Source organism: Cebidichthys violaceus, unplaced genomic scaffold (genome assembly GCF_023349555.1).
Source record: "Cebidichthys violaceus isolate CVI_PGR_0920_01 unplaced genomic scaffold, fCebVio1.0.p SCAF_17, whole genome shotgun sequence".
In the NCBI taxonomy this organism is placed as follows: domain Eukaryota; kingdom Metazoa; phylum Chordata; class Actinopteri; order Perciformes; family Stichaeidae; genus Cebidichthys; species Cebidichthys violaceus.
Genome location: NW_027176340.1, coordinates 6,878,947 through 6,903,673, shown reverse-complemented (window position 1 = coordinate 6,903,673; position 24,727 = coordinate 6,878,947). Strand labels below are relative to the sequence as shown.

The 24,727-nt window shown below is 40.2% G+C and overlaps 2 protein-coding genes across 5 annotated transcripts in view; both read left to right on the top strand.

The window, feature by feature from the left end:
- ppp1r16b (protein phosphatase 1, regulatory subunit 16B) overlaps window positions 1-9,883 on the top strand; it is an 82,005-nt gene extending 72,122 nt beyond the window's left edge. For 3 of the 4 annotated variants that reach the window (XM_068712394.1, XM_068712396.1, XM_068712395.1), the window contains exons 7-11: window positions 3,048-3,173; window positions 3,265-3,340; window positions 3,722-3,851; window positions 4,298-4,445; window positions 6,832-9,883. In XM_068712394.1, coding sequence (XP_068568495.1) covers window positions 3,048-3,173; window positions 3,265-3,340; window positions 3,722-3,851; window positions 4,298-4,445; window positions 6,832-7,308 — 957 coding nt within the window. In that variant the 3' untranslated portion in view covers window positions 7,309-9,883. The remainder of the gene's footprint in view (window positions 1-3,047; window positions 3,174-3,264; window positions 3,341-3,721; window positions 3,852-4,297; window positions 4,446-6,831) is intronic. The other variant, XM_068712397.1, reaches the window with a different exon arrangement.
- A 5,411-nt stretch (window positions 9,884-15,294) lies between these two features.
- On the top strand, window positions 15,295-24,463 carry fam210b (family with sequence similarity 210 member B). The gene is made up of 3 exons (XM_068712393.1): window positions 15,295-15,969; window positions 20,933-21,132; window positions 23,422-24,463. The coding sequence occupies exons 1-3, from the start codon at window positions 15,448-15,450 to the stop codon at window positions 23,636-23,638; spliced, it is 939 nt and encodes a 312-aa protein (XP_068568494.1). The 5' UTR covers window positions 15,295-15,447; the 3' UTR covers window positions 23,639-24,463.
- Window positions 24,464-24,727: the final 264 nt, after the last annotated feature.

The window sequence follows — 24,727 nt, the reverse complement described above, 5'->3', positions numbered from 1 at the left end:
TATGAATGCGTCCATCATGTTCTTTTGGTTTCAAACTGTGCTTTCATTCTTGCATTAGAGAGGACCCATGGGATTGATATGAAGACACTTTCTTTGGCTTAAAGTAGTGAGTCACAGACGCATAAACTAAACTAAACCTGAACTGGTCACTGCATTTCTTTTTCTGTATTTCAGTGCACTGATGCATGAAAAACTCAAGTAGGGCACAAAAAATCATTAGTGTAATTTTTTCCTGAGAAGAGCGTGTAATGTCAAATGCCTTAATGAAGTCTTTACTTTGTATCAGGGATTTTAGCTACGTTGGGGGAACAACGTGACGGATCACTAGATGAAAATAGCCAGGGGACATTACATGGTAGTAGCCCAAAATAACCCTGTTAAGCTTTAAAGTCTAACTACAGATTGTCCCATTGAGCTGTGTGTCCCCTTGCTTTATGGGTGCTGTTAATCCTCATTCGAGCATGATGGGGCAAACTAGAGCATGCCTTATTAAAATCTCTGCCAAAAAAAGAGAGGAAGAGACCTGGAACTGGTAGAAAGTTATGTAAGGTTAATCTCTTTGTTTTCAACCGAAATACATTTTGTGTCCTTTGTTTTGATGCGCAGGAGCAATGATTTTCATCCCTTGTGGTTGCAAATGGGTTGATCAAACTGGAGACGATTTATTTAATTCATGAAGTTACAGTATCTCAGTGTAATTTAAGTGGGGCAAACAAATGAGAGAGAAAGTACAACCTACTCACTGTGAATAATCAACCAAAAACACAAGGTACTAACCAAATGATCAATTTACCTCAAAAACATAGTAAAAATGAGAACTGAACAATAATAGATCTGAGAGATGATCTAAAGAAGTAAAACATATTCACAAACTTAAATTGTCGTTCCACTTCTTGCATTAAGGTCATGTGAACAATTATTGGCAACATCTTTTTTCTACAGGTAACAAAATAACGTGTACAAAATTATACAAATTAGTCCATTTTAAGGAAGGTTACAGACATAAACAGCCTCCCAATCACATCTACCGGCTGTTTAATATGTAGTTTCACCTAACCGACATGTCTTTAGGTTATTGGAGAAAAACTGGATAAGACAGAGAGAGATTATCCCATTAACATGCTTTTGGCAGGAGGCAGGTTACACCCCAGACAGGTTGTCAGTGATATTGTGTGAGGAAACTGAAACATTATGAAACTTGTGATTTTTGTGTGTGATGCTAGCGAGGTGGCTGTAGGGTTGGCAATATCAGTTCACCACTTTGGTCCAGGCTTAAATCTCTCAACAGTATATATGTGTAAATATTTGTTTATACCTGATCCAAACTGCCATACTCGATGGTGGAGTGAAAAGCTTGCGGTTTTAGAGAGGAGAAAGAAGCGATTTAAAACATGGATAATGGTGCACATTTTCAGTCTCTTGATGGACCTTAAAGTTCCTCGTACACTTAAAATGCCCTGTTATTGTAGCACCTCAGATAAACATCCACTTTGACATGTACTCAAAGATCTGTGAGCCATTGACGTTACTGGTGTGCAATTCAGCCTTCTTCTTTCCAAATATTTTTGGATATTTTGCCGTAGATACATCCACTGTGGGTTATAAACATGAATTTTTCACAGAAAAAGCTGCTTTTAAAAGATAATTAGGCACATTCAGTTTGCTCATTATATACATGTAGCAGTGGGCTCCCTTTCCTGATTGCAGGGGACAGAGAAAGAACGCCTTGCACTTCAGTTTGTAAAAAGAAAAAGAAAAAGGAAATGCTGTGTAATTGGTATGTTGGATCTTATGTTGTGTGCCTTTCTCTCTCTCTTCAGCAACACTCCAGTGTGTATGAGCTCACGTTGTCACCAGTTGCTCAAACTCGTTTATGGTCAGACCAAGATGGATTCCTTCTCACTAGTTTGATTCGTGTCTAAGGTTATTGACGCCATAGCAACCAAATTACCCTGCTTGAGAAATAATCAGGCCCGGAAACAGATGAGATGAAGGCTGGTGATGGCTTCGTTTTATACCTGTGTACGTTTCTCAGACAGATTTACAGGGATTTGAAGGCGAGACAAAAGAAAATGTCCATTGAATACCCCAACAAAAACCTCTAAACCTACTGTACGTAAAAATGTTTAAATACCCGGAGCATTCAAGTATAGGATTCATAGCATTTAAGAAACAAAATGTTGAGCTTGTACGGTTTCCTTCTTTTGTTTCCCCTTAAAGGAGCTTTAAGGTTGTTAAAGTCATAATCAATCATTTCGACAAGATCACATACATACTTCTACAGCTCCTCGCCAAATATATGATGTAGAGCTAAAACAATTACTTTGTTTCTCACTTAGTACTTGGCAGCAGGTTTGATAAATCAATGCCTGATTCCAGCTTCTCAAATGTGAATATTTAATGGGTTTGACTGTCCTCTATGATAGAAAATTCTCTGGGTTTTGGACTGATGGTCAAGATGTGACATATTATTATAATATGTCACAGACATCTTGGGAAACGTAATACCTCCACTAGAATTTAAAGTGTTTATTTAAACTGAGTGTTTGACTGAATAACACAACTCTGTACTAACTGTCCTGCTGGTGACAAGAGTCAGTACCATTATAGAATATATGAAATTAGTGATTCTCTGTGTTCTGCCCTTGTTATAAGTGTTTCCTCATACAAGTGAGATTCTGACCTACAGAGTGGATTATCTCAGGTCAGCAGGATCACTTTACAAACGGCAGAAGAGCTGTTCCAGCTGGACCAAGCAATTCATCGGCTTGAAATGATGGCAGAGCTTCTTTTTCTGAAATGTTGGGGAAATAATATGACAAAACATTAGTGATTGAAGGTGCCCAGTGATGCATCCACATCCTTAAACTTGGACAAAAGTGAATATCTGATGTAGATTTTTACAGGTATAGCGTAATGTCTTTTTTGAGTTATTACTATAATATTCTTATTTTATCTAAATGGTGGCTTTAGTGTGAAACGCACCGTGGATTTTATGCACAGAGCATATCTATAGCAAATCTTAGTTTTTATTGTTGCCCTTGCAGCTCCACATCACAGCAGCCAGTGGCTACGTGCAGGCTGCAGAGCTGCTGCTGGAGGGCGGAGCTCGCATGGACCTGAGAGACTCCGATGGATGGCAGCCTCTCCACGCTGCAGCATGCTGGGGTCAGGTGAGGTCAACATAACAGGAAACAGATAAGCTGGCACACATAGAGGTTTCTAAACCATAAACATAATTTGCTGCGATTGTTGTTGTTTCAGATGCATGTGGCGGAGCTGTTGGTGTCTCATGGAGCCAGTCTCAATGCCAAGACCTTCCTAGATGAGACCCCCATCGGTATATTTACACCCCAGCACTCTTATCAATACACCTGGTGGGGGGGGGGTAAAGAAAACAAATGTCTTCTCTCAGCATGGCCTCGTTTACAGAGTTTGTTCTGTTTAAATGCTGATTTAGATTTTGTTAAGGTGAATCTAAACCTTCTTTTTTGCCATTTTCATTACTATTTATGTCAGCGTTTACATTTTTGGCAGTCTTGATGGTTGGTAAATGGTTAAGTTTTACAACTTGAATATATGAACTTAAAATATTAATTATCTAAACAAATTAATTTTATAATCTCAGTTTTGTTTTAGTTATTTTTAAGAGAGAATCAAAATATAACAGGCACCGTTTATTTTGAAAGGAGCTGACATTTCCTGTCCTTCTCATTTAAAGATCTGTGTGAGGACGAGGAATTCAGAGCCAACCTGCTGGACCTGAAACACAAACATGACATTATCATGAAATCACAGCTCAAACACAAGACCTCACTGTGTAGGCGGACGTCCAGTGCAGGCAGTCGTGGGTAAGTGCTGACACCTGCTGGTGTTACTGCTGCTACTACTGAGTATTTACCAATGTTTATTTACTTTCCTTCCCAAAGAGAAAGGAAAGATTGGCATATTGAGTTCTGATAGCTCCTACTAACTTGAATTTGAAAGACAATTTTACAGAAATCCTTGTCAATGAAGGGAGCTGTCAGTACAGTGCAGATTTGTTTTGGGGTCCTAGTTCTGCCTTCTGTACGGTTTAGTAAATTAGTTTTTGATGTGCACACTATAAACTCTGTTCAGATGAGCACAGCAGCCTCTTTTAATCTTCAAGTGTAAAATTTGTGAGCAATTCCAGTCAGTAAAGTCTACATATGAGCATTCCATGACTTGTAATTGCATTTAGTAAATGCTGTATTCATGTTTGTAGGCATGTTTCTTTCCTACCTGCACAACTCACTGGAACCCCATGTGTCCACAGAAAAGTGGTGCGGCGAGCCAGCCTGTCGGACAGACACAACTTGTGCCGTAAAGAGTACGAGACGGAGGCCATCGTGTGGAGGGGAGGGAGGGAGGAGGAGGATGAAAAAGAGAAAGAGTCTGATCAGGAGAATAACCAGGTGGTTAATGTGAGTCTTCTGGTTATTTATCATTTATTCTTGTTGCTGGGTTTTTTTCAGAATTAGATCATCCTATGCACAGTTTTTAAAGATGCATTTGTGTTTCCAGACTATTGCTCCTATTCTGTTCTCTGAAATTTTAATTTCAGAATTTTAAAAAATAATTTAAGTGTTCCGAGCAGACAGCCAGTGAATCAAAAATGTTTTTCACGGTGTGAGAGAGCACAGGCCAGAGCAAGCTTTTATGTTGAAAGCAAGGCAAGAAATATGGCATGGGACTGAACGCACACTCCTACGCAGAGCTGCCTCTATGCCTGTACGTCACACCCTGCCAGTGGAACATTGTCCAACTTCCTGCGTAGGACTGTGGACTGATGGACAATGATAATATGCAAGTTTTACCGAGGGCTGGCTTGACAATTCCAAATATAAAGCCTGGTTGGCTTAATATTCCAAACGGGAAAAGAAAGCAAATGCAAACTTTGTCTAAAATAGTTTGACATCTCCAATATTGGGGAAGCGATGAGGAAATCGCAGCATTGAAATCTTTCTGACTGACGTGGATGGCAGAGTCACAGTGCTCCAAACATTCCACACAGCTTTACAGTTTAAGAACGCCAAGCTATACACTCAAGGAGAAATAATATAAGAGTGACTGGACTGGAGGACAAGATCAAAGGAAATCACCCAACTTTCTTAATGGCAACAACTTTACCTGCCCCCGTGGTAGTGGTTCATCAGACCCTCAGTCAGACTCAACCGAATAGCCCACCACATGCGATGATTGTTCACATGATCTACTACGAGGTCAAAGAGCAGATTCTCCAGATTCTTCTACCGCTGATTTACTATGCAGGAGAGCTGTATCCATGCAGAAAAAAAAAGTATTCCTGCTCCAGTTTGCATATTTTTTACGAGTTCGGTGGCAGTGCTGAGAAATGGAGCCAATGTGGAAGTGCCAAAAAATGTAGTTCCTCAAAGTGAGTCAATCTCCATAGACCCTAGACTCCATAGGTGGGTGCTGTCTCAGGTCACTAGCCGTTAGCTGTCTGCGCTGCTGCTTCACCCTGGCCCTCTTCAGCTCCCCCACAGTCCACCTCTTTGCCTATTTTTAGAGTTAGCCAGAGCCTCTAACTTTCAGCTTCATAACGACTCCTCAGAAACCTATGAGTGACATCACAGAAACCATGTCCATATTTTATACATTCTATGGCACGCACCAGGGATGTAGTATGGCTAAAAAAAAGTCATAGTATAGCATGTCATTAAAATTGTATAGTGCTATATGTCATAAAAAGACATATCATCATATGTCATAAAAAAATATCGTAAAAAAAACAAAAAGTATGTAATTAAAAATGTAATGAAAAAAAATCATAATAGGCTCATTTGAGATATTTATTTGTGTTTGTAAATATACATATATGTGGAAATGTGCATGTATCTGCATTGTATGCTATCCTTTGTTTCAATGCTTTATTACTATCAACCACACAAGATATGTCTTTAGATTAACCTTCATTGCTAAACATGAGACTAATAGCCAACAATCTAGTGTTAGGTATTAAGATTACACAAAAAAATAGAATTTTCTACAAAACGTGCTGTTTTTGTCAAATCTAAGAGTCAATCAAGTCGGACACAAATCTAACCAGCATGCATTGTGCAGCTATCGCTGGTGATCAATTCTCGTCTTGTACGGGCGTATTAAATGTCAAAAAGATTAAATGAAAAAGTGTATTATTTCAAAAGGCCATGAAAATAGTCATAGTATAGTATGCCCTCTAAAATGTGTAATAGAGTGTAATATTCTATAAAAAGTCAAAAGTCATAGAAAAGTATGTAGTACAGAAGTCAAAGTATGGTATGTCATGAGAAATGTCACTGTATAGTATGACATTTAAAGTCAAAGTATAGCATGTAATAAAATGTTAAGAATAAAGTTTTAGTATAGCATGTCATAAAAATGTAATTTAAAGTCATAGTATAATATAATTTTTTATGGTATCACATACTATATAAAAAATGGCAATTATAGTATGTCATAAAAACAAGGTTCCTATGCGGTGTGGAAAGTGATGGAATTGGATTTTGGTCATTTCTATGTCTGGATAAGTCTGGAAAAAAGAACAGAGAAGTTGGAAAACTAGGCTACTCTCTTTTCTAATTAAATGATGAATTAGAAATAATAATAATCTGAAATGATAGTATATTGAGAGGGAGAAGTACATTTCAAGCTTTCGTCACAGAAGAGCCCCTCGTATACATTGAGCAACAACTTCTGAGGGGAACCTCTCTTTATAGTAGCAATTAAATGAGCTCTATAGCTGTATTCAATAATCTAAAAGAGGAGCCTTATTGAGAGATTAAAGTCATCTTTATTGATGTTCTGCAGGTCAAGCCGGTCGTAGCTGTGGAGCTGCCAGACAAGCCCAAGCTTCCCACCATCCTCAAAGATGTCAGCAGCAAACAGAACGGCCTCATCTCCACGACGACATCCACGCCGCCGCAGCCGCCCTCCAACGGCAACACGCCATCGTCTGAAAAGGACGGGGCCACCACCACCAGCCCACCCACTCAGGATGAAGCCTGGCCGAGAGAACGCGCTCAGACCCTGTCTGAGCTCAAGAAACAGAGGGCTGCCGCCAAACTGTTGAATCACCCCCTGTTCAACGGTCACCTGGGTAACGGCTCCACAGACTCCTTCACTGATGCCAAAAACAACTCTGAGGACCCCCGCATGCCGCTGGTCTCCTCCAATGGCAACGCGGTTTACTACACGCCTGCCAGCGGCGACCCGCCGCTCCTCAAACTGAAACAGCCAATGGAAGAAGAGCAGCCGAAGGTGCGAACCTGCTGCTGCGTGTCATAGCACCCTGGTCATGTGACTGTTGACGGAACAAAAGTGTTTTGCACAGAGAAGCGAGGAAAGTGCTGTAGGAGAGGAAGGAAGGAAGGAAAGAGGGAGTGTTCCTGTCTCTTAACATCCTTTTCCTCCCCTCCTTTAAACTTCTCACGGAGAAGATGGCTACCCTGAAGAATGTACCGAGTACCTCTCTGCCACTCAATAGAAGACATCTTCTGCAAACGCAGGCATGTGTCAAGCGTAGCAGAGAGGAAAAGAACTGAGCAGTGCCACCTTTTTTCCTCTAGGTGTCACTTGGATTCAAATTTAGTCTCCACAAGCCCAATGGATAGAACGAGAGCAAAAAGCTGTTACTCTCCCCTGTGCACCTCTAAGAACCCAAGTGTGGACAGGTTGTTTCTTTCACCTGGAGGGTCAAAAATTAGGAAAGTAGAGAAGATCTCAAGGTACAAGGTGCATGTTTGTCCTCAGAGGTGAAGATGGAAAATATATTTAGAAAAATATGGTTGTCGTGTAATTAAACAAAATTTTCTTCAGGACAAACTAGCATTGTTATCAAACCTCATTCTTCCACTTTTTTGTCATATTTCTTGGTCAAATGTGCAAGAAAGCCGCCACAGAAACATTGAAACGTAGCAAAAAGAGATCTGTGCTGTCTCCTTTACCTGTCATGTTAAAAATGCTGCCTGCATTTAAGTAAAGGGAAGGAATGCCATAAGAGTGTTAAAACATTCAGGAAGTGTACCTCTGCAGCGAGAGAGGAAAGAGTTAAGTCCTGCACTAGTGTTTGAAACTGTCGCTACATTCTTTGTCAACTATACTTCACCTCACCGTCCTCTCATATCAAACCTGAACTGACAGGTCATGCTCTGTTCTATGCATTACTAAAATTTGCGCTCTCTCGTTTAGATAATTTAAGCAAACATGGTTACAAATTACTGTACATTTCTTTATTTATGAAATTAATGTAAAGTGTAAAGAAAAAAATGATGGTTCTTAAAGTTGAGTGTATTTATTTTTTGGATGTTGTGTGGAGAGCTTGAATGCAATATAAGAATGAGCTGGGGAACCTTCTGACATGGAAACTCAAACGTTCAGCTGATGAAGTGTAGTAAGGGTTGTTGTCTGCTATACGTTATTAAAATCACGCAAACAAGCCATCCTAATGGGACGGATTTAATATTTGTGTCACTACAAATAACAGTGTTATTTGTTTATGTTTTTTTTATTTTCTGGTGGCCATTGTGTGGCTTTATCTTCTCCCAGTCACTGTATTTGTTTTATTACAGAAATTGTAAGTATTATGTAATGAATTACTGTTAGTATGGAATTGTATGCTTGCCTCACTTATTCTTTAAACATTAATCCACACATGGATTTGGTATGTAGTGAGCCCACACCATTATGTCAGGAGTCCTCTAATGCATCATGGGTTCAACATTAAATATAAAATCAAGTACTAGAAGTAGCAACTCTGCTTAATTAAAGGAATAATGTGACATTTTGGGAAATATGCTTCTTAGGTTAGATGAGGAGATTGGAAGCTTCATATTTAAATCACAGATATGAGAGTGTTATTAATCTCCTCACCTAACTCTCGGCAAGAAAGTGAATAAGCATATTCCCCAAAATGTTGAACTACTCCTTGTATCTTATAGCAGCTCCTCTAGTCTCCTTGTGAGTGCCAAAGAGTCTTGCATGATTAAAAAAAACCAACCTATGTGGACATTTGACACTTTGGGCTAAGATTGTCTTTAACTTGATTTGTTTGTTTCTGATGTCCGACCCCTTGTGACGCCCCACAATGCCACATTAATCCCCACAACATCAACTGTACAGTGGTAAATATTTACAGATGCATTTGTAAATATGTCTGAAATTGGTATCCTCTTATGTGTTCCCATGTACTGCATTTACATGTATGTGTTGTTACTGCTGAGGAACATATATGTAGATACATTTACCCACATTGAGGAACAATGTTAGAGGGAGAAACTGAGTCTGTGTAGCCCCCTGCAGTAGTCCAACATTTTAAAGTGGAGTGCACCCAGGTGTCATCATCATACTTTTTCTGTGCAACTTTTTGCAACAGTCTCATTGAAAGCAGTCTGTTTTTTCAACTCAATTTGAGGAAGTACAAATGAAGTCACAGTCAAAGAGATTGCTATGTCCCGTATTTTTGGTTCCTTCTTTATTTAAAGTGTCAAAAGGCAGTGACATCATCTTGTTATGATTCGGCTGAAATTTACCGGAGCATCTCCAGTTCACGTTTATCCTCGCTGCTGCAATCAACTCAATTTAAATGTCAGATCTGCTTCCTTTATAATGAAATCTAAATCCCATTCAATTGTATTTTCTAACTACAACCTGGTCAGTGACTCAGTATTAGCCAGAAAGGGACAGTCGTCTGTTTTAAAAAGTACCCTGTGTTCTCATGGTATAGATCAAAGCTTGTGTTTGTCTGCAAGCCTCTATAACAATAACATTATAAAGATGAAAAACTACTGATTTTATAATTACTGGAATATGTGGATGGTTGCATTAACATATTTTGAATAAATTGTATATTTTGAGAATTTTACATGGTCTCTTCTGAATTAGTAAAGCTCTTTTTTTGTTGTCGGGTACAATGTATGTCTTACTACTTTAATAAGAATGTGCGTTGCAGGCCTGAACACAAGCCCAACATCTCTCTTGGATAAAACAAGACCTTTTAAGACATCACTAAAGGCTTTTCAAAAAACAACTTTGAGACGATTAATCAAGAAAATAACAGTAGATGAAGCAATAAATAATAATAATTAGTTGCAGCTCTGGCAGTATCCTGCATAGCTGCCAGTCTTAAAAGTGGGGGCATCACTTGCATGTGGAGAAAACTAACTCCTCTTTCTGTTGCTCATCTTTTAAAAGCCCTAGTATTTTCCTGAAAACTGTATTCAGACAATGAATTGCTGAAGTTAATAAATATAGTGTGCAGATCACGTTTGCATGCCGTGTGAAGGTCACTAACGACTGATCTCACCCAGACGCGTATGCTTCCTCTGCCCTACTTCTGCAGCTCTTCTCTGTTCTGAAAACAGGCAGAGGCTGGACCGTCCTTCACCACACAGCTGTCAGGGTCTTGGCCCGGCATCAACCGCTCTCCTCAATGATGCTCTGTGTTGTCTTCTTTTCCCCTCTCTCTTGCTGAACTTCCTCTCGTTCACTGGCTGTGGGGTCAGAAGGGTCGATATTTCTACAGGCTGCACCCTGCAGTCATTCTTCAGATATATAACAGTTGGGTTAGAGCTGAAAGAAGTGAAGAAGACAGTTTAAGGGGACACATTTGGGGATTTTCACTTTCTCCACTCTCAGATTCTCCTCAGTGACAGTTCAGAAAAACGAAAGCCACTGGCTACCAGTGGTTGCTTATTCATCCCGTTCACTGCTGTTGATTTTAGGGGAGGGACCTTTTGGCACTGATAGAGAAGTCCGTTTTTTATGGGGAAGCTTATCAGCATTTACAATACATTAGGCTGTTATAACACAGCACCTACTGGCTAAGATAAGGGATTTGAAAATACAAAACTAATTTGTCAAACACCTACATCAAGTTACTGTCCACTATGTTACTTGAGCAAATGTTAGGAGAAATCCCCCATTAATCTGAATCCGCCTCAGTTTGTCTCAGGCAAATAGACAGAGAGGAGGACACTGGTGCTGAAAACATGATCCAGGCTGCATTAACCTCATCTGCATGGCCTGGCTTTTGCTATTGTGCCTGAACTGAGTCCAGGCCAGCTGGCTCAGGTCCCAGTCCTTCAGTCCTCTTCACTGAAGGATGACGTGGATCAGTGCCAGAATGAGCATACAGACGCATACTGACCACTCTGCTCCACACACAAATGGAGGGACGAGGAGCAGTCAGGAGTGAAAGCATAAAGTAGGAAAATTAACCGATGCCAGGAGTTGCGAAGACACTGACCACAATGATGTGAGTGATGGGTGGAAAGAAGGGATGTTTTCACTGATGAAATAAAGACAGCATGCAAATGAAGGGTGGATGGCAGGCCTGAAAGTGAGCCTGCACTGGGAGGAGGCCACAGCTATTGACCACGCTGCCAGCCTGTTAGAAGACAGATAGAAGAGCTGCACAATGAGAACAGATGGATGGATCGAGGGATGGTTCAGCGGGTCAGAACGTCTGCCGGGTTCCCAGGATGCATTGGACTTTACTGGGTTTCTGTGTCGATTCGACTTGAATTTAAGATGCTTAAAGGAGGGTCATGATTTTGAGTCAATGCACAGCACATTTATTGTCTGGAGGGAGATTCATCGCGCAGGAGCAGCACAGGGAACATTGGACAGGATGCAGGTTCATAACATTCATAGTAAACATGACGAGTCCCCTCGGTGCCAAGTCAGAGACTGATACTCCGCCTTATTAACCACTTTAATATGAGTTTAACAACAGTCTTGTCATGTGCAGCAGCGTGCTGCTGCTGCAGAGGCAGCACAATGTAACTGGGAGAGATTTTTTTTATGACAGCAACGCAAACTAAAAACCCTGCAGGTCACAAATGTTTGCAGAACGCTGCATGTCCTGAAAACATTGCGCGGTGTCATGGTGTTAAGTAGAGAGAGTCAAGGTCTGTCTGTTCTGACGTTGATAAAAGCCAATCGACCGAGGGATTTACACTCAGATTTAAGTAGAGCTGAACAATAAATCAGTTATGAGACGCAGTGCAAAAGCTACCAAAGAAAAATTATCCAGTAGTTGGAATCATGACACATCAACGGCCTCCTGTTTAGAAGCCTCTCAACAACTTGAATTTGAACTGAAGGATAAAATGTTATGGTCCACAAACAGTCAGGCTTGTCTCAAGAAACCACAGTAACCACTTTTCTGAGTGTGTCACAAGAACTGCAACACTTCCTTCATCAACTGGAAATGTCCACCTATCAAGTGTTCCAAATAAATAAATAAATAACAGTATGTCATGAAGAAACATCATAAAAACGCATTAAATAAAATGCCATAAAGACTTTCATGATATAGTGTGTTAGAAAAATGTCAAAAAAATGTTATATAGCATGCCATAAAAGATGTCATAGTATAGTATATCTTAAATTGAACAATTTAGTATTTTATAAAAGAAATAGTAAAGTATGCCGTAAAAATGTCATCTGCTGAATACGGGTGGAAAACAAAATCGAACTATAAACAACATTCCATGCAACTGCTGAAAGCAGTTAAAGAGGTAATTTGGCATGTGGTGGAGAGAGCATTTCAACACTTCCAAAAAAACTCTTATCGCTGGTGTTTCATTGGTTAAGCTAACACATGCCAATGACGGCACACCCACCAAAGGTTGCTAACCCCCGGCAGTATTTTATTAAAAATTCCACAAAAAAGTAACAGAATAGTATGTCATTATCAAATAAAGTATGTCATAAAAATGTCAAAAAAGTCATAGTATAATATGCTATTTAAATATCATAAATATGTCATTAAAATACAACAATAAAGTATGACATATCTATTAGCACGTCATAAAAAAGTCATGTTATATTATAACAAGCCATAGTATAGTATCCCATTAAAAAGTCATGATAGGCCTAGTATGTCACACTAAATGTAAAAAAGGCATAGTATGCTAGGCCATATAACATGTAAAAATAGGATAGTATGCCATATGTCATACAATGTCATAGTATAGTGTGGAAAAAAAATCATAGTATAGAATTGTCATACTATTTGACTTTTTTAAAAACATTTTTATCGCATACTATACTATATCATGAAAAATGACACATAAAAGTCATAGAACAGTATCCCAGAGAAAATATAGTAAGTCATACTTTTTTTAAAAAATATAAATAAAGTCATGTCATAAAAATGTAATAGCATGTCATAGTATATAAAATAGTATAGTATGCCATAAATAATTTAATATCAAAATCTGTCATGTAAAAGTCATAACAAAATTATAATACAGTACACAACATATGTATCAACTGAATTGCTGTTGAAACAATGATTATACTATATATACTTAACTTGACATCTCAAAAATCACCTTTTTCAACCTAATTTAGTCCATTTTTTTAAGCCATCCAAGAGCCACTCCAACTAAATATATAATATAATATGATATAATATAATATTCTGTGAGCCTCGTCTGAACCGTTATACCAACATGAGCTTCATTAGGATGTAGCGTTTTTAACTTTGACCCAAATATGAAATATTTCTGGGGTATATTAGTCATCTTTTCCATCACGTCATTCTCTATGAAAGCACTGTCTTCAGCTGTTATCACAGATTAGGAACTTGGGTTGAACTTCCTCCTTTTCATTCTGGCTGTATGAGGCAGTACAAGTTCACATTAATATACTCAGATATATTAATGTCATTTTTTAACATCTACACACAATGATGTCCCCTATAGGCAAATTGATGTTTCATTCTTTAATTAATAAAAGGATATTTCACCCAAACCACAGATATGAAGAGGGGCATTCTAAATGGATAGCTATATTAAATCAGCCCTCATGTTGATCTTGTTGCTTTGCTGAAAGGTCAGAGGATCCGTTGCTGCACTGACTGTGGGCTGTTTTTCGTGGCTTCCTGCCAAACATCTCACCCTCTTTATCTCACCTCCTACTCACTCTCACTGCTTCCCTTGTGCCTTTGTCTCTGTGTTTGTTTCTAACTGTAATGTCTGTTTGAGAAAAAGATGCATATTTTGCATGAAAAGATTTACCACAGACACGATTCAGCACTCTCAGACATGAAAAACTGAAATATTAAATTAAGTATGCCACTCTTTCTCACCACTTCCTTTTTAGGTTTGGCTTTTGTTAAGACTTCTGTCTGGTTTCGCAAAGGCATGCAAATGTACATGAGTAACATAAAGTCAAAGTAACTATGTCACATATACTCAAGTACTGTACAATTTACTTGAATAGTTTCTTGATACTTCTTCTCCAGTACATTTAAGATGGACATATTGTACTTTTTAACTTTTTTATTCCACTACATTTATTTGATAGCTTGTTACTAGTTACTTTGAGGATTAAGAGTCTACATACAAAACAGATGATCATTTTACAATTCATTATATCTTTCTATAGATAAACTACTTTTGTATGTACTTTTACTTAAGAAAAATTATGAATATGGGACATTTTCTTATGATTAGATTTTTTATAGCATGGTAGTACTATTTGTTATATATGTATCTCAATACTTGCTCCACCAGAAGAGGAAAAAAACGTTTGATAAATTCTACTTATCATGTGAGATGTGTACAGCTGTAAAACAGTTTAAAATGCCGTTAATATCTTGTCTTTCTGCTGGTTGACCAGCCTTATCTCCCCATAACATACAGTAACATCCAAAAACACAGATACGGGCCAACAATGAAAAGTAGGATATTCTGTATTGTTCAGTATCAGAAAAATTGTGTGCAATTGTGTTGTTTCATTTTGCTTAGCATGCTCATTCATGTACATTTCCTCTTTTTTCATGGACTGTGTACGTCTTGATTTTTATCATTCATGCTTGCTTCCTTTTGTTTGTTGATGTCTTTAAAAAAAACCTGGTTAGAATAAGTTAATGAATAAAGGAATTGCTTTGAATTGTTTGGATCACTTCATCTCCTAATCTGCTCTGATAGAGAGGACAATTAGAATCACATTGAAGGCCTGGCATGGGGTATAACCATAAAGACAGAATGTGGGAATATAATCAATAGATCAGATCTGTACTGGACTCTACACGTTAACTAGTAAGTCAACAGCCAGCAGAGTAGTTTACACTTCAAAAGAGTGCTTGAAACAGAGCTGCCTGACTTTAAAATCAACACATGCATTACGCTCAGCTACGCTCCAGAGCCGTTTCATAACATAACTCAATTGAAAGCGTTAACACGGTTACACCTTTAAATATCCCCCTCCCTTCGCGTGAAACATTACTATCTGCGATTGCGCGTCAGCTCTCATTGGCTGTCGGTGATAATCGGTCACCAGGAGGACCGGAGGGAGGCGAGAGGGCACAGGACAACATGTTTACAGCTACTTACAGACATAATTAGTTGCCCTAAACGGTTTACTCGCTTTATTTGTTTTTCGCTTCCTCGTTTTCGGAGGCGGTCGTCGACAATGTTGTTGTGCCGCACGGGGAGGCTGTCTGCAGCGGCTCTGGATCACGCTTTTAAGTCAACGCGCTCGTTTCTAGTGCAAGTCAGAGCGGACGGACTGAGGGACAGCACTTTGACATTACGCAAGGGTTACACGTGTCAGCGGTACCGGTGTTTCTGCGTGTCCGTCGGGGGTGTCGATGCAACTCTTGCGCGACTGGGGAAACAACAACAACCGGACCAGCTACCTGCCGAGGACCGGGACTCACCGTGTGCTTCTGACTGGGGACACTTGGACCGGGTGGCTACTAAACATGGGAATCTCTTGACACGCGTGCAAAGTGAAGGCGGTTACATAGATATGATCACGCAGCCGCTCGTGCACGCAAACAGGCGCCACAGCGGCAGAGGGGGACTGGTGGGTAATGGTTTGTTTACAGGTGACTGGGTCGCTCGACTCTGCTCCGCTGGGACAATGCAGACCCGAGCATTATCCACGAAGAAGAGCGACGCCGGAGAGGAGCAGACGGCTAACGACAAAGGGGTAATTTAAACTATTCAGCTCGAGTGTTTGTCTAACCCCAGTGGCGAGTTAATACGAGCTCACAGGTCCCAGTATGTGTACACACACTGTTTTACTGGTAAGGGGAACCCCCATGTGTGTCCCAGTGGAGCCCGGATACAACTCAAAAACATGAAATATGCAAAAGGCTGCCCGCCCGCCTGCCTGCCTGCCTGGGCCTCCTCGGTGACTGCCATCCTGTAAGCAGGCAGGCTTGTTAAACACTGTAAGACAGGCATAGCAGCGTGGGCTGTCTGTATTTGCAGGGAAATTCACACGGTAGTCCATGCATAATTGATCCGTATTAACAACGTGAATCTGAAGTAGCAGAAGTGTTACTTACAGAGATGAGAGAGCACATGCTGACTCACTGTTCAACTTGCTCACATACACCTGACTCATGGTAAGAATGAGTCACTATGTCCAAACCCTTTTGTGTGCACTTTTAGTGCCGTGTGTGTGAAAGAGTAGATAGAAACGTGTGTGGTCTTGACCTGCAATGAGCAGTTCTTAGAGGGCACCACAAACACTACTATACTGTATTCTCTTCAGGGTTGTGCAGGCTATGAGTCTGAGGCTTACTCTGAATGACATCATTATTATGTTAGATTATTACACAAGAATAAGAGGCTACACCCATGGCAGCAGCTCTGTCCTTCACTATGCTAACACCAGCATGCTAACATGCACACTGTGACAATGCTAACATGCTGATGTTCAGCAGGTCTTCTGTTTACCATTAGCATGCTAACATCTGCTATATGCACAGCGTACAGTTGAGGCCGATGGCAACTAGCTTTCAAGAGATAACATACACTTCTTAACTTTATGATGGTGCAAGAGGGACAGTCAGGGACTTACTCAGTCCTTTAGATTCATCATTTGGGCATCAAAAATAGCTGTACCAAATTTCACAGCAGTGCATCAAACAGTTTAGTGGACCAAGTGGTGGACTGGCCAACATTGCAGCTACCCTGGCTTCAAAGCTTTGCTTGCAAATAGTGACGATTTTATTTAGGACGAGACCAATGCATATTATTGCAGACACCATATTGATGCTGACGTTGGCCGACAAGTAAGAAGAAATTGCAGTACAGATATGCTTAAGGTGATGTGGCCGAAGGAATAAATATGTAGTTGGGGCCAATTCATGGTTTTAAATATTTTTTTTCAAAACATAAAGTTTTGAAGAGAAGTTCATAAGCCTAGCTGTAATCTAAATAATCTAGTTCCTCTGTTTGGTATGCACTTGTCATGCAACTATTGATACAATCCTCACTCTTTGCCAGCCACCAGCTAAATCAACATACTGTCATTTGTACAAGTTTGGCAAACTGGATTCCGGTGGATGTTCTGTCTTGTGAAGAGTCTGGGTCCTTTAATAAAGAGCGCTTACCTAATGTAGCATTGCACTCTGTAACATAATCAGACTCACGATGGATAGGGCACCAGAGATCCACACATTCTCCTTCCCTGTGAAAACCGTGGCGCCTATATTACCCATAATGCAACTCAACCGCTGACAGTTTTGTCGTATGGTGTGTCATACAAGTAGCTGCTAATGTGGCCATGAGCCACTAACCTCAAGCACAGATGAGGAGCAGGCTACAGACTTCAGATAAGCTAACTTTTTTTTAAATTTTCAAACTTGTAGTCTTCAGACCCAACAAACACTGACTCAAGTGACATCACTTGAGGTAATTTAATTTAGTGTACTTCTGGCAGCTCCCTCTTGAGCCACAAAAGTCTTTGTACATCTTTTTTTGAAGACGTGTGAACAGACTTTGATGTGTAAAATTATCAAGAGGTCCCCTTTAATGAGACAATACATGAGACAGTTCTGCTGCCGTAGTGTTCAGTTTGACTTTCTCATCTTATCGAGACCAATCACTTAGCAGTCACTTTTAGGCCTCTGTTTGAGGGATTCACCCTTTTACTGTGTGTGTGTGTGTGTGTGTGTGTGTGTGTGTGTGTGTGTGTGTGTGTGTGTGTGTCACTGTGACTTTGCATGTGTTTTCATGTCTCTAAAAAGCTGTTATCAGACACAGCAGTGCCACTGTTCCCCTCCTATACAGTCTCCCTGGCACAACTCCCTTTGGCCGCTCGCTCACATGACCCTCCCATACTGCTGCCTGCCTTTACTTTTAGCGCGGCCTGACTTGCCTCTGAAAGGCAAAGGCCTGCTCCCTCGCCCACTCTCTTCTTTCTATTGTCCATTGTTGGCCGGCCAGTGAATACGTCACCAAGACCATGGCTTCATCCAGGGGGGCTTGGGACAAAATTTTGCAAGACGGATCGCCGCAGAGAGAGCTTGTTTTTCTCCTGTTCCCTTCTTCGTCTTCATTGTTTCTGCCCTCATGATTAATTGTCTGACCCAGGCCTACAAAGGAAGACCGTCTGAAGCAAGCATAATGTCAGAGCAGCATGTTAGGTTAAATGTCGCACGTCAATGGACGCAGCATTTTCTGCAGAAGTGCCAAATCAATTTACCAAACTTCAAACTTTTGACGTGGCACATTTCAGTATAGTCATTCACCCCTTTAGTCACTTTACATAGAATTACATGCACAAAGCTCCTATTTGTTTTATATGTGAGTTGCATGTTTGTTATGTATCCAGTTGGTTATTTTTTCCATTTTTGTAAGACATCAAGTTACTATTTTGATGCATAGTATCACCCTAGTTATAATTTCTCTACGTGTGTCTCTGTGTATGTTCCTCAGCGTACATTCTGTCCTCTTCACTGTTCAAGTTAAAAGAGGTCACTGCAGTTTTCGTTGTACTTACTAAGTTGTCTCTACTCTGGAAGGCACAATGTCAATATTTAGTCTAATAATAGATTCATTCCATACAGGCCCGTGCTACTTCCTGTTTTCTCAGGGAAGGATTGGAGTTTCCTCTCGGCAGAAAATATATTAGATTAACTTGGCATCAGACGGAGTCAATGTACACGATGCCCTTCTGTCCGCTGACCTTTTTACTGTTTCCATTTCAGTTTAACAACCTCATCCAAAAGAAAAAATATTAGGGAATAAAGCTGAAATAATTTCCCCCCCACTATCCTTAATCATAACCGAAACCTCTAATTAATCTGCAAGGGCCCCATAAATTACAAATTTAGTTGTAATTTCACATCCACAGCAGTATGACCAGGTCAATGGGTGTCCTTGAGCACCAGCAGATATGTCCGCAGCACTGAGTACAGACTGTTCAGTACAGAGCTTTGGCTCTGAATGTAGACTCTTGTTTACTTCTACTTTGGTCAAAAATGATTGAAGTCATACTTTTATTTAAACACAGGGCTCTCTGTGGGTTGAAATGTTCAGGAATCTCTGTGATTCAGTATCATTTTTAACTCCCACTGTATTGTGTTTTAATGATCCATAATTCTTTACTATCTTCATTATAACACGCATTACACTAATGTCCCGTAGTTCTGAGGCGTCCCTAAACCTAATCATTTCTAAATTCCTAAAAGAAGCCCTATCATTTAAGTAACACACTTTTTAAATGATTGTTTTTGGTTTGTGGTGCTCCAGACATGGTTTGAAGAGGTTTTATATCAATATGCTGCCAAAACAGGTAGAGCCTCCTATAATTAAGATTGCAGTTTCACACAGTATTTACTACGCATGATGTCAGGACACAGACTAAAACAACTTCCTGGGAAATCAGTATCATATCAAAATGTTAATTAGGTTTTGAGGGATGGATATGACGACATGTTTTTTTTAAATATGACAGCAATTACAACTTTGTGTAGTCAATTCAGTACTGAGTAAGTTCAGTACTCAAATAACATTTTCCCTTTTTATAATATTTTCCCTCAAATTGTAAAGTGTTGCATTGCTCCTGAACAGTTTCTGCTGCATTAAGCATGATTACCGTGTCAACATACTGGCGGCTTTCTCTCTTTTTATTAATTTCCCCGCATCCTGAGCTGATCCGTGAGTCACGTCTCCTCCACACGTCTAGCCACCAAAGCTCCGCCGCAGTCTGTTGTCTTATTGTTGTCGAGTGTGTTGTACTTCACTTATCTGTTCTACTGCCAGCACACACTGGAGTGACCTGCCTGCTCCCTGCTACGTGTGTGTGTGTGTGTGTGTGTGTGTGTGTGTGTGTGTGTGTGTGTGTGTGTGCACGTATGAGAGGCTCTTTGTTCATGTGTTTGGTAGAGAGTGACTGACTTCTCCTGAGTGTGTGAAAGGGTAAGTGATCATGTGAATAACCTAAACCACACATGTCGGCTGACGCCAGGCTTTGTTTGACCTACTTGTATAATATGACCTCGACCTCGACTTGAACTAGATAGAGCACAATGTTTTTCCTCTGTATTTTGATGATGCATGCATTTCTGTATTTGAACTAAAAATAAAACAAATGATGTGCATCAGTAAAAGGAAATTCTTGACTCTTTTAAAGATACAAATGTAGCTTTTGGTATCTGTTTCGATAAATTGTGGAACGGAACATTGTTCTTAGCATTCGGAGGAGCTCAATGGGTCAGTACTAGTCTTCTGTCGAGACAAGAGTTATAAATTGATGTCAGGTTTCTGTGTCACCACTCATACAAACATTGTCAATTCCTGTCAACTGGATATTAAAGGATAACTGGTTGGTTCTTTGGTTGTTTGAGCTTTTCTGCCTTCTGTGTTTGAATCCCCAAAATGGTCAAGAAGTGTGACAGTAGTTGAACCTGAAGTGAAGCCTCCATCTTGGAGCTTGTCAGTTTTGTAGTTTGAGGGAGTTCTTGGAATACTAACAGGAAAAGTTTCACTCTTTTGTATGCCAAGTGGAAACTATGCTCACAATTTTAATCTGCTTCCTCGTTGTCATTTGTATCTCCCCTCCGTTTTTCTCTGTCTTCTTACAGACACGTTCTGTTCCTCCCTTTTCATTTTGTCCTGATCACTCCCTCTAATGCCGCTCTCTGTTTTCTGTCCAGGGCGAGCAGAATTTAAAGGAGGCCTCTTCTCCCTCCTCATCTACAGCGAAGGCCCCAGGGGAGCCGGAGCCAGAGGGAGGGAAACCGAACAAGACCCAGCAGCTAAAGAAAGTCTTCAAGGAATATGGAGCGGTGGGAGTTTCCTTTCACATCGGGATCTCCCTTATGTCCCTGGGAATGTTCTACCTCCTTATATCCAGGTGACAAAACATCACATTATAGCTTCTTCTACATGTGGGACACCAGTGGCATATACCATGACCTTATCTGGTACTATTTTCTTGTTTTGTAACAGAACATATTTTTCTTACTCTCGTTGATTGTCTTAAGAGAAATTCTTTGCTATAAAGTCACCATTTATCAAGTGTGGCTATGATTTGAAGGAAAGACAAAAAAACAACACATTTTGGATTATTCCCCTAAGAATCAAAGAGTAGGAGCATATTTCTAGATATACTGATTCTCAGCAGCAGCAGGAGGAGCAAGGGAGATTCATTTATGGCTGTCAAACCATAATAGTCCTTCTTAATACAGCCTGCAGCTGAAGGCAACATATTTTTAAATTCTGCCAAGTATTTTGGGAAATGTAGGACATCACTGACTAAAGTAAAAGCCAATAAAGCAAGCTGAAGGGAAAGGAAACTAGAAAAACACAACATATAAAATAGCTCTGGAATGCATCAAACACTTCTATTATACATCACTTATTACAACATCATCTAGCAGTGTGAGAGAATCCGAGTGCAACTTTTTCTACAAAAGATGTCAGCAGGAAATTCCTGTCCCATGGGCTGCTTTTATACCGAGGAATGCAAAACCTGTTGTGGGAGAAAGCTAAGTGCAGGCTCTTGAGTCCCACTCAGTCCGCCACATTATGCCGGCATTGCTTTTTTTAAAATACTACTACTTTTACATTTACTATTTACAACAACAAGCAGAATTTTAAAATCTTAGACATCTTCTTTCAGCTCTCTTATGCTCTTTGTAATCTTCTGTTGGTGGTGGCAGACAGTGAAAAGCCAAAGCAGCACAGAACAACCTTAGTTTTAGTAAGATTATCTGTCTGCGTGGCCACATACCAGCAGAGATCATCTGACAGCTTAGACATCACTTATACACAGTAGCTGAGAGTGACTCTTGAACGATACTGACTTGACTGTGACAACCATTGAGCATTATCACTGTGAGGCCACATAGCACAGCCACGTGGTCTGCTAATGCAGTGAACAGCTGGGTCAACAGTTGCCAGGGTGCAGATGGATCCTTACATTTAGCATACTAAAGCTTGCTGTGTGTGTGTGTGTGTGTGTGTGTGTGTGTGTGTGTGTGTGTGTGTGTGTGTGTGTGTGTGTGTGTGTGTGTGTGTGTGTGTGTGTGTGTGTGTGTGTGTGTGTGTGTGTGTGTGTGCGTGCGTGCGTGCGTGCGTGTGTGTGCGCGTGTGATTTTGTATTGATTGAAGCCGCTCTATGCCTTGTGTTAGTACTATTTGCATATTTATTTTCCCAAATAGGTCAGATGAAAATGCCACGACTCTACAGAACTGTCTCACAAAGGCAGAGATACATGTAGCTTGTTAAACCCTCTTTGATTTTGTAGTGTTTCTTATGCTAATGTAATCAGCTTAATGGTTCAAAAGGCCACAAAATAAATTATACAACGTTCTTTTGTGAGCACAGCTCCCTCTGGTGGAAATATAGATGACTTGCACTCCTAAGTACCGAGCCAGAACCGAAAGTGAGGGGCTCTACTTGACTACTTTATAATACACCCTTTGAAATCCTGGAGGATGCAGACGGGAGCGATGAAGAAGAGAAGTTGTTGTTGCAGCGTGAGGCTTTTGGGGCATATTTTTGTGGCTCTGAAGCATCTCTAAATTTAAATGTTGATTTTTCTTTGAGATGTTTTGGGTTTATGGACTGTAGTAATCCAGTAGCCCAGACAGAGTTACCTTATTGTTGATGAGTTTCATGAGAGCTTGTATGGCTGATGTTGCTGAAAGTCCAAATGTAGTTTTATTATCTTTATCATTTATATTCTCAATGTTGTATTTTAGTTTTTAATTGGTTTATTTGTTTCCATTTATATTAATTTATTGTTTGTTTTGTTTATTAACTTTGTCTTCATATATATATATATATATATATATATATATATTTTATTTTATTTGTTTTTTAAATACTGAGGTTATTACATTTTTCATGTTTTTTTTGTTTGTTTTCCCATCTTGCACATGTTGAAAGTCATGATCATTTTTGAATGATTTGCTGAAGAATTGTAATATTTAAGGGGCGGGGCTGAGGTCATCATAACCACAGATACCTGGTTGACGTACACGCGCTGAGGAGGGCATAGCCTGAAATGTCTATGTGCCTGTAGAGGATCAATCACTTAATACAAAGAAAACTGTAAGAAGAAGAGGTGTGAGTGATCGTCTAACTTGTGAATTCTATGTACTTCTAACCCGTTTTCTGTGTCGTCCGTCTCCTCAGTGGGATCGATATGGCGGCTGTTCTGTGCAAAGTGGGCTTCAGCGAGGCGGTCGTTCGGTCTAAAATGGCAGCGGGAACCAGCACGTTCGTCCTGGCCTACGCCATCCACAAGCTCTTCGCTCCGGTTCGCATCAGCATCACTCTGGTGTCCGTGCCTCTCATCGTACGCTACTTCAGAAAGACTGGTCACTTCAAACCACCCACACCTGCACCTTAATGACCCGCCTCTACTCTGCTGCCTCATCAAGCCACAAACATCCTCACTGGTAATAGCCATAATTAAAAACGCCTGTGTGTATCCTTACTCATTTGCCTTCATCTAGAAACGACTCGCCTTTCATCAGTCATTGTGAATTCAGGTGAAACATTTTCTCCAGTAGTTCCAGTAGAATCAATGTGTTCAATTGCGTTACTGTAGGATTAAAAAGTCTGAAGTACGACGGCTCTTTGTGAAACAAAGTGTATTTGGAGTCATGTTTTAATGTGTGTGCATTCCAAAAACCAGAAACAAAGGGTGAAAAGGCTCAAATATTTATTTACAATCAGAGGTGTGATCGGGGATTTTAAGCTCTTTTCAGTGGGCGGGTTTGTCCCTTAATGCTGTGAAGGTTCAATGTGGGGAAAAAGCTGATCTCTCCTCCACTGTTCCCTGTTAGCTGACTAGGCCGTGTTCTGGTGTTACGTGAATCAGCAGAATAATTCAGGTTCTCTCTCTCTCTCTGTCTCCTACCTCGCTCCTCTTCCTATCTTTACTTAGCTCAGACTTGCCCACGCTGTTTTTATTTCCTGCCGTTGTTTTGCTTCCCTGCTATTTTTCCTCTTAACAGCTCTCCTAGCAACTATTGTCTTCTTATTTCCCTTTGCTGTGCCTCTTTTATCTTCTCTCCCTCTTGTTCTTTAATTTAACAAATGCCCAATGTCGACTGCATTCATCTCAGAGTGAAGCTGATTATAGTTCAATTCAAGAATGTTGCTTTGTGAAGGCTTTTTTTCCTGATTGAATGGACTGTATTTAACTATTAAAAACAGAAGCTCTCTTTCATATGCCGTGTTTTTGTTATGAAATGCCACCATCACGCAATGAGTCACCCGACACCAAGGCGCCTCCTTTGGTTGCATTTCTCCTCTTCTACCACACCGGGGAGCTCCTGAACTACAAATACAGTAGTGCCGTTCTTCCTCCATTACTCTGACAGAACTGCAACACACAGCTCTCATCTCTCATAAGATTGAATGTCTTTGTACTCTTAATGTCTTCAAGATGGATATCAGCATTACATCACCAGAAGGAGCATCACTCCTCATG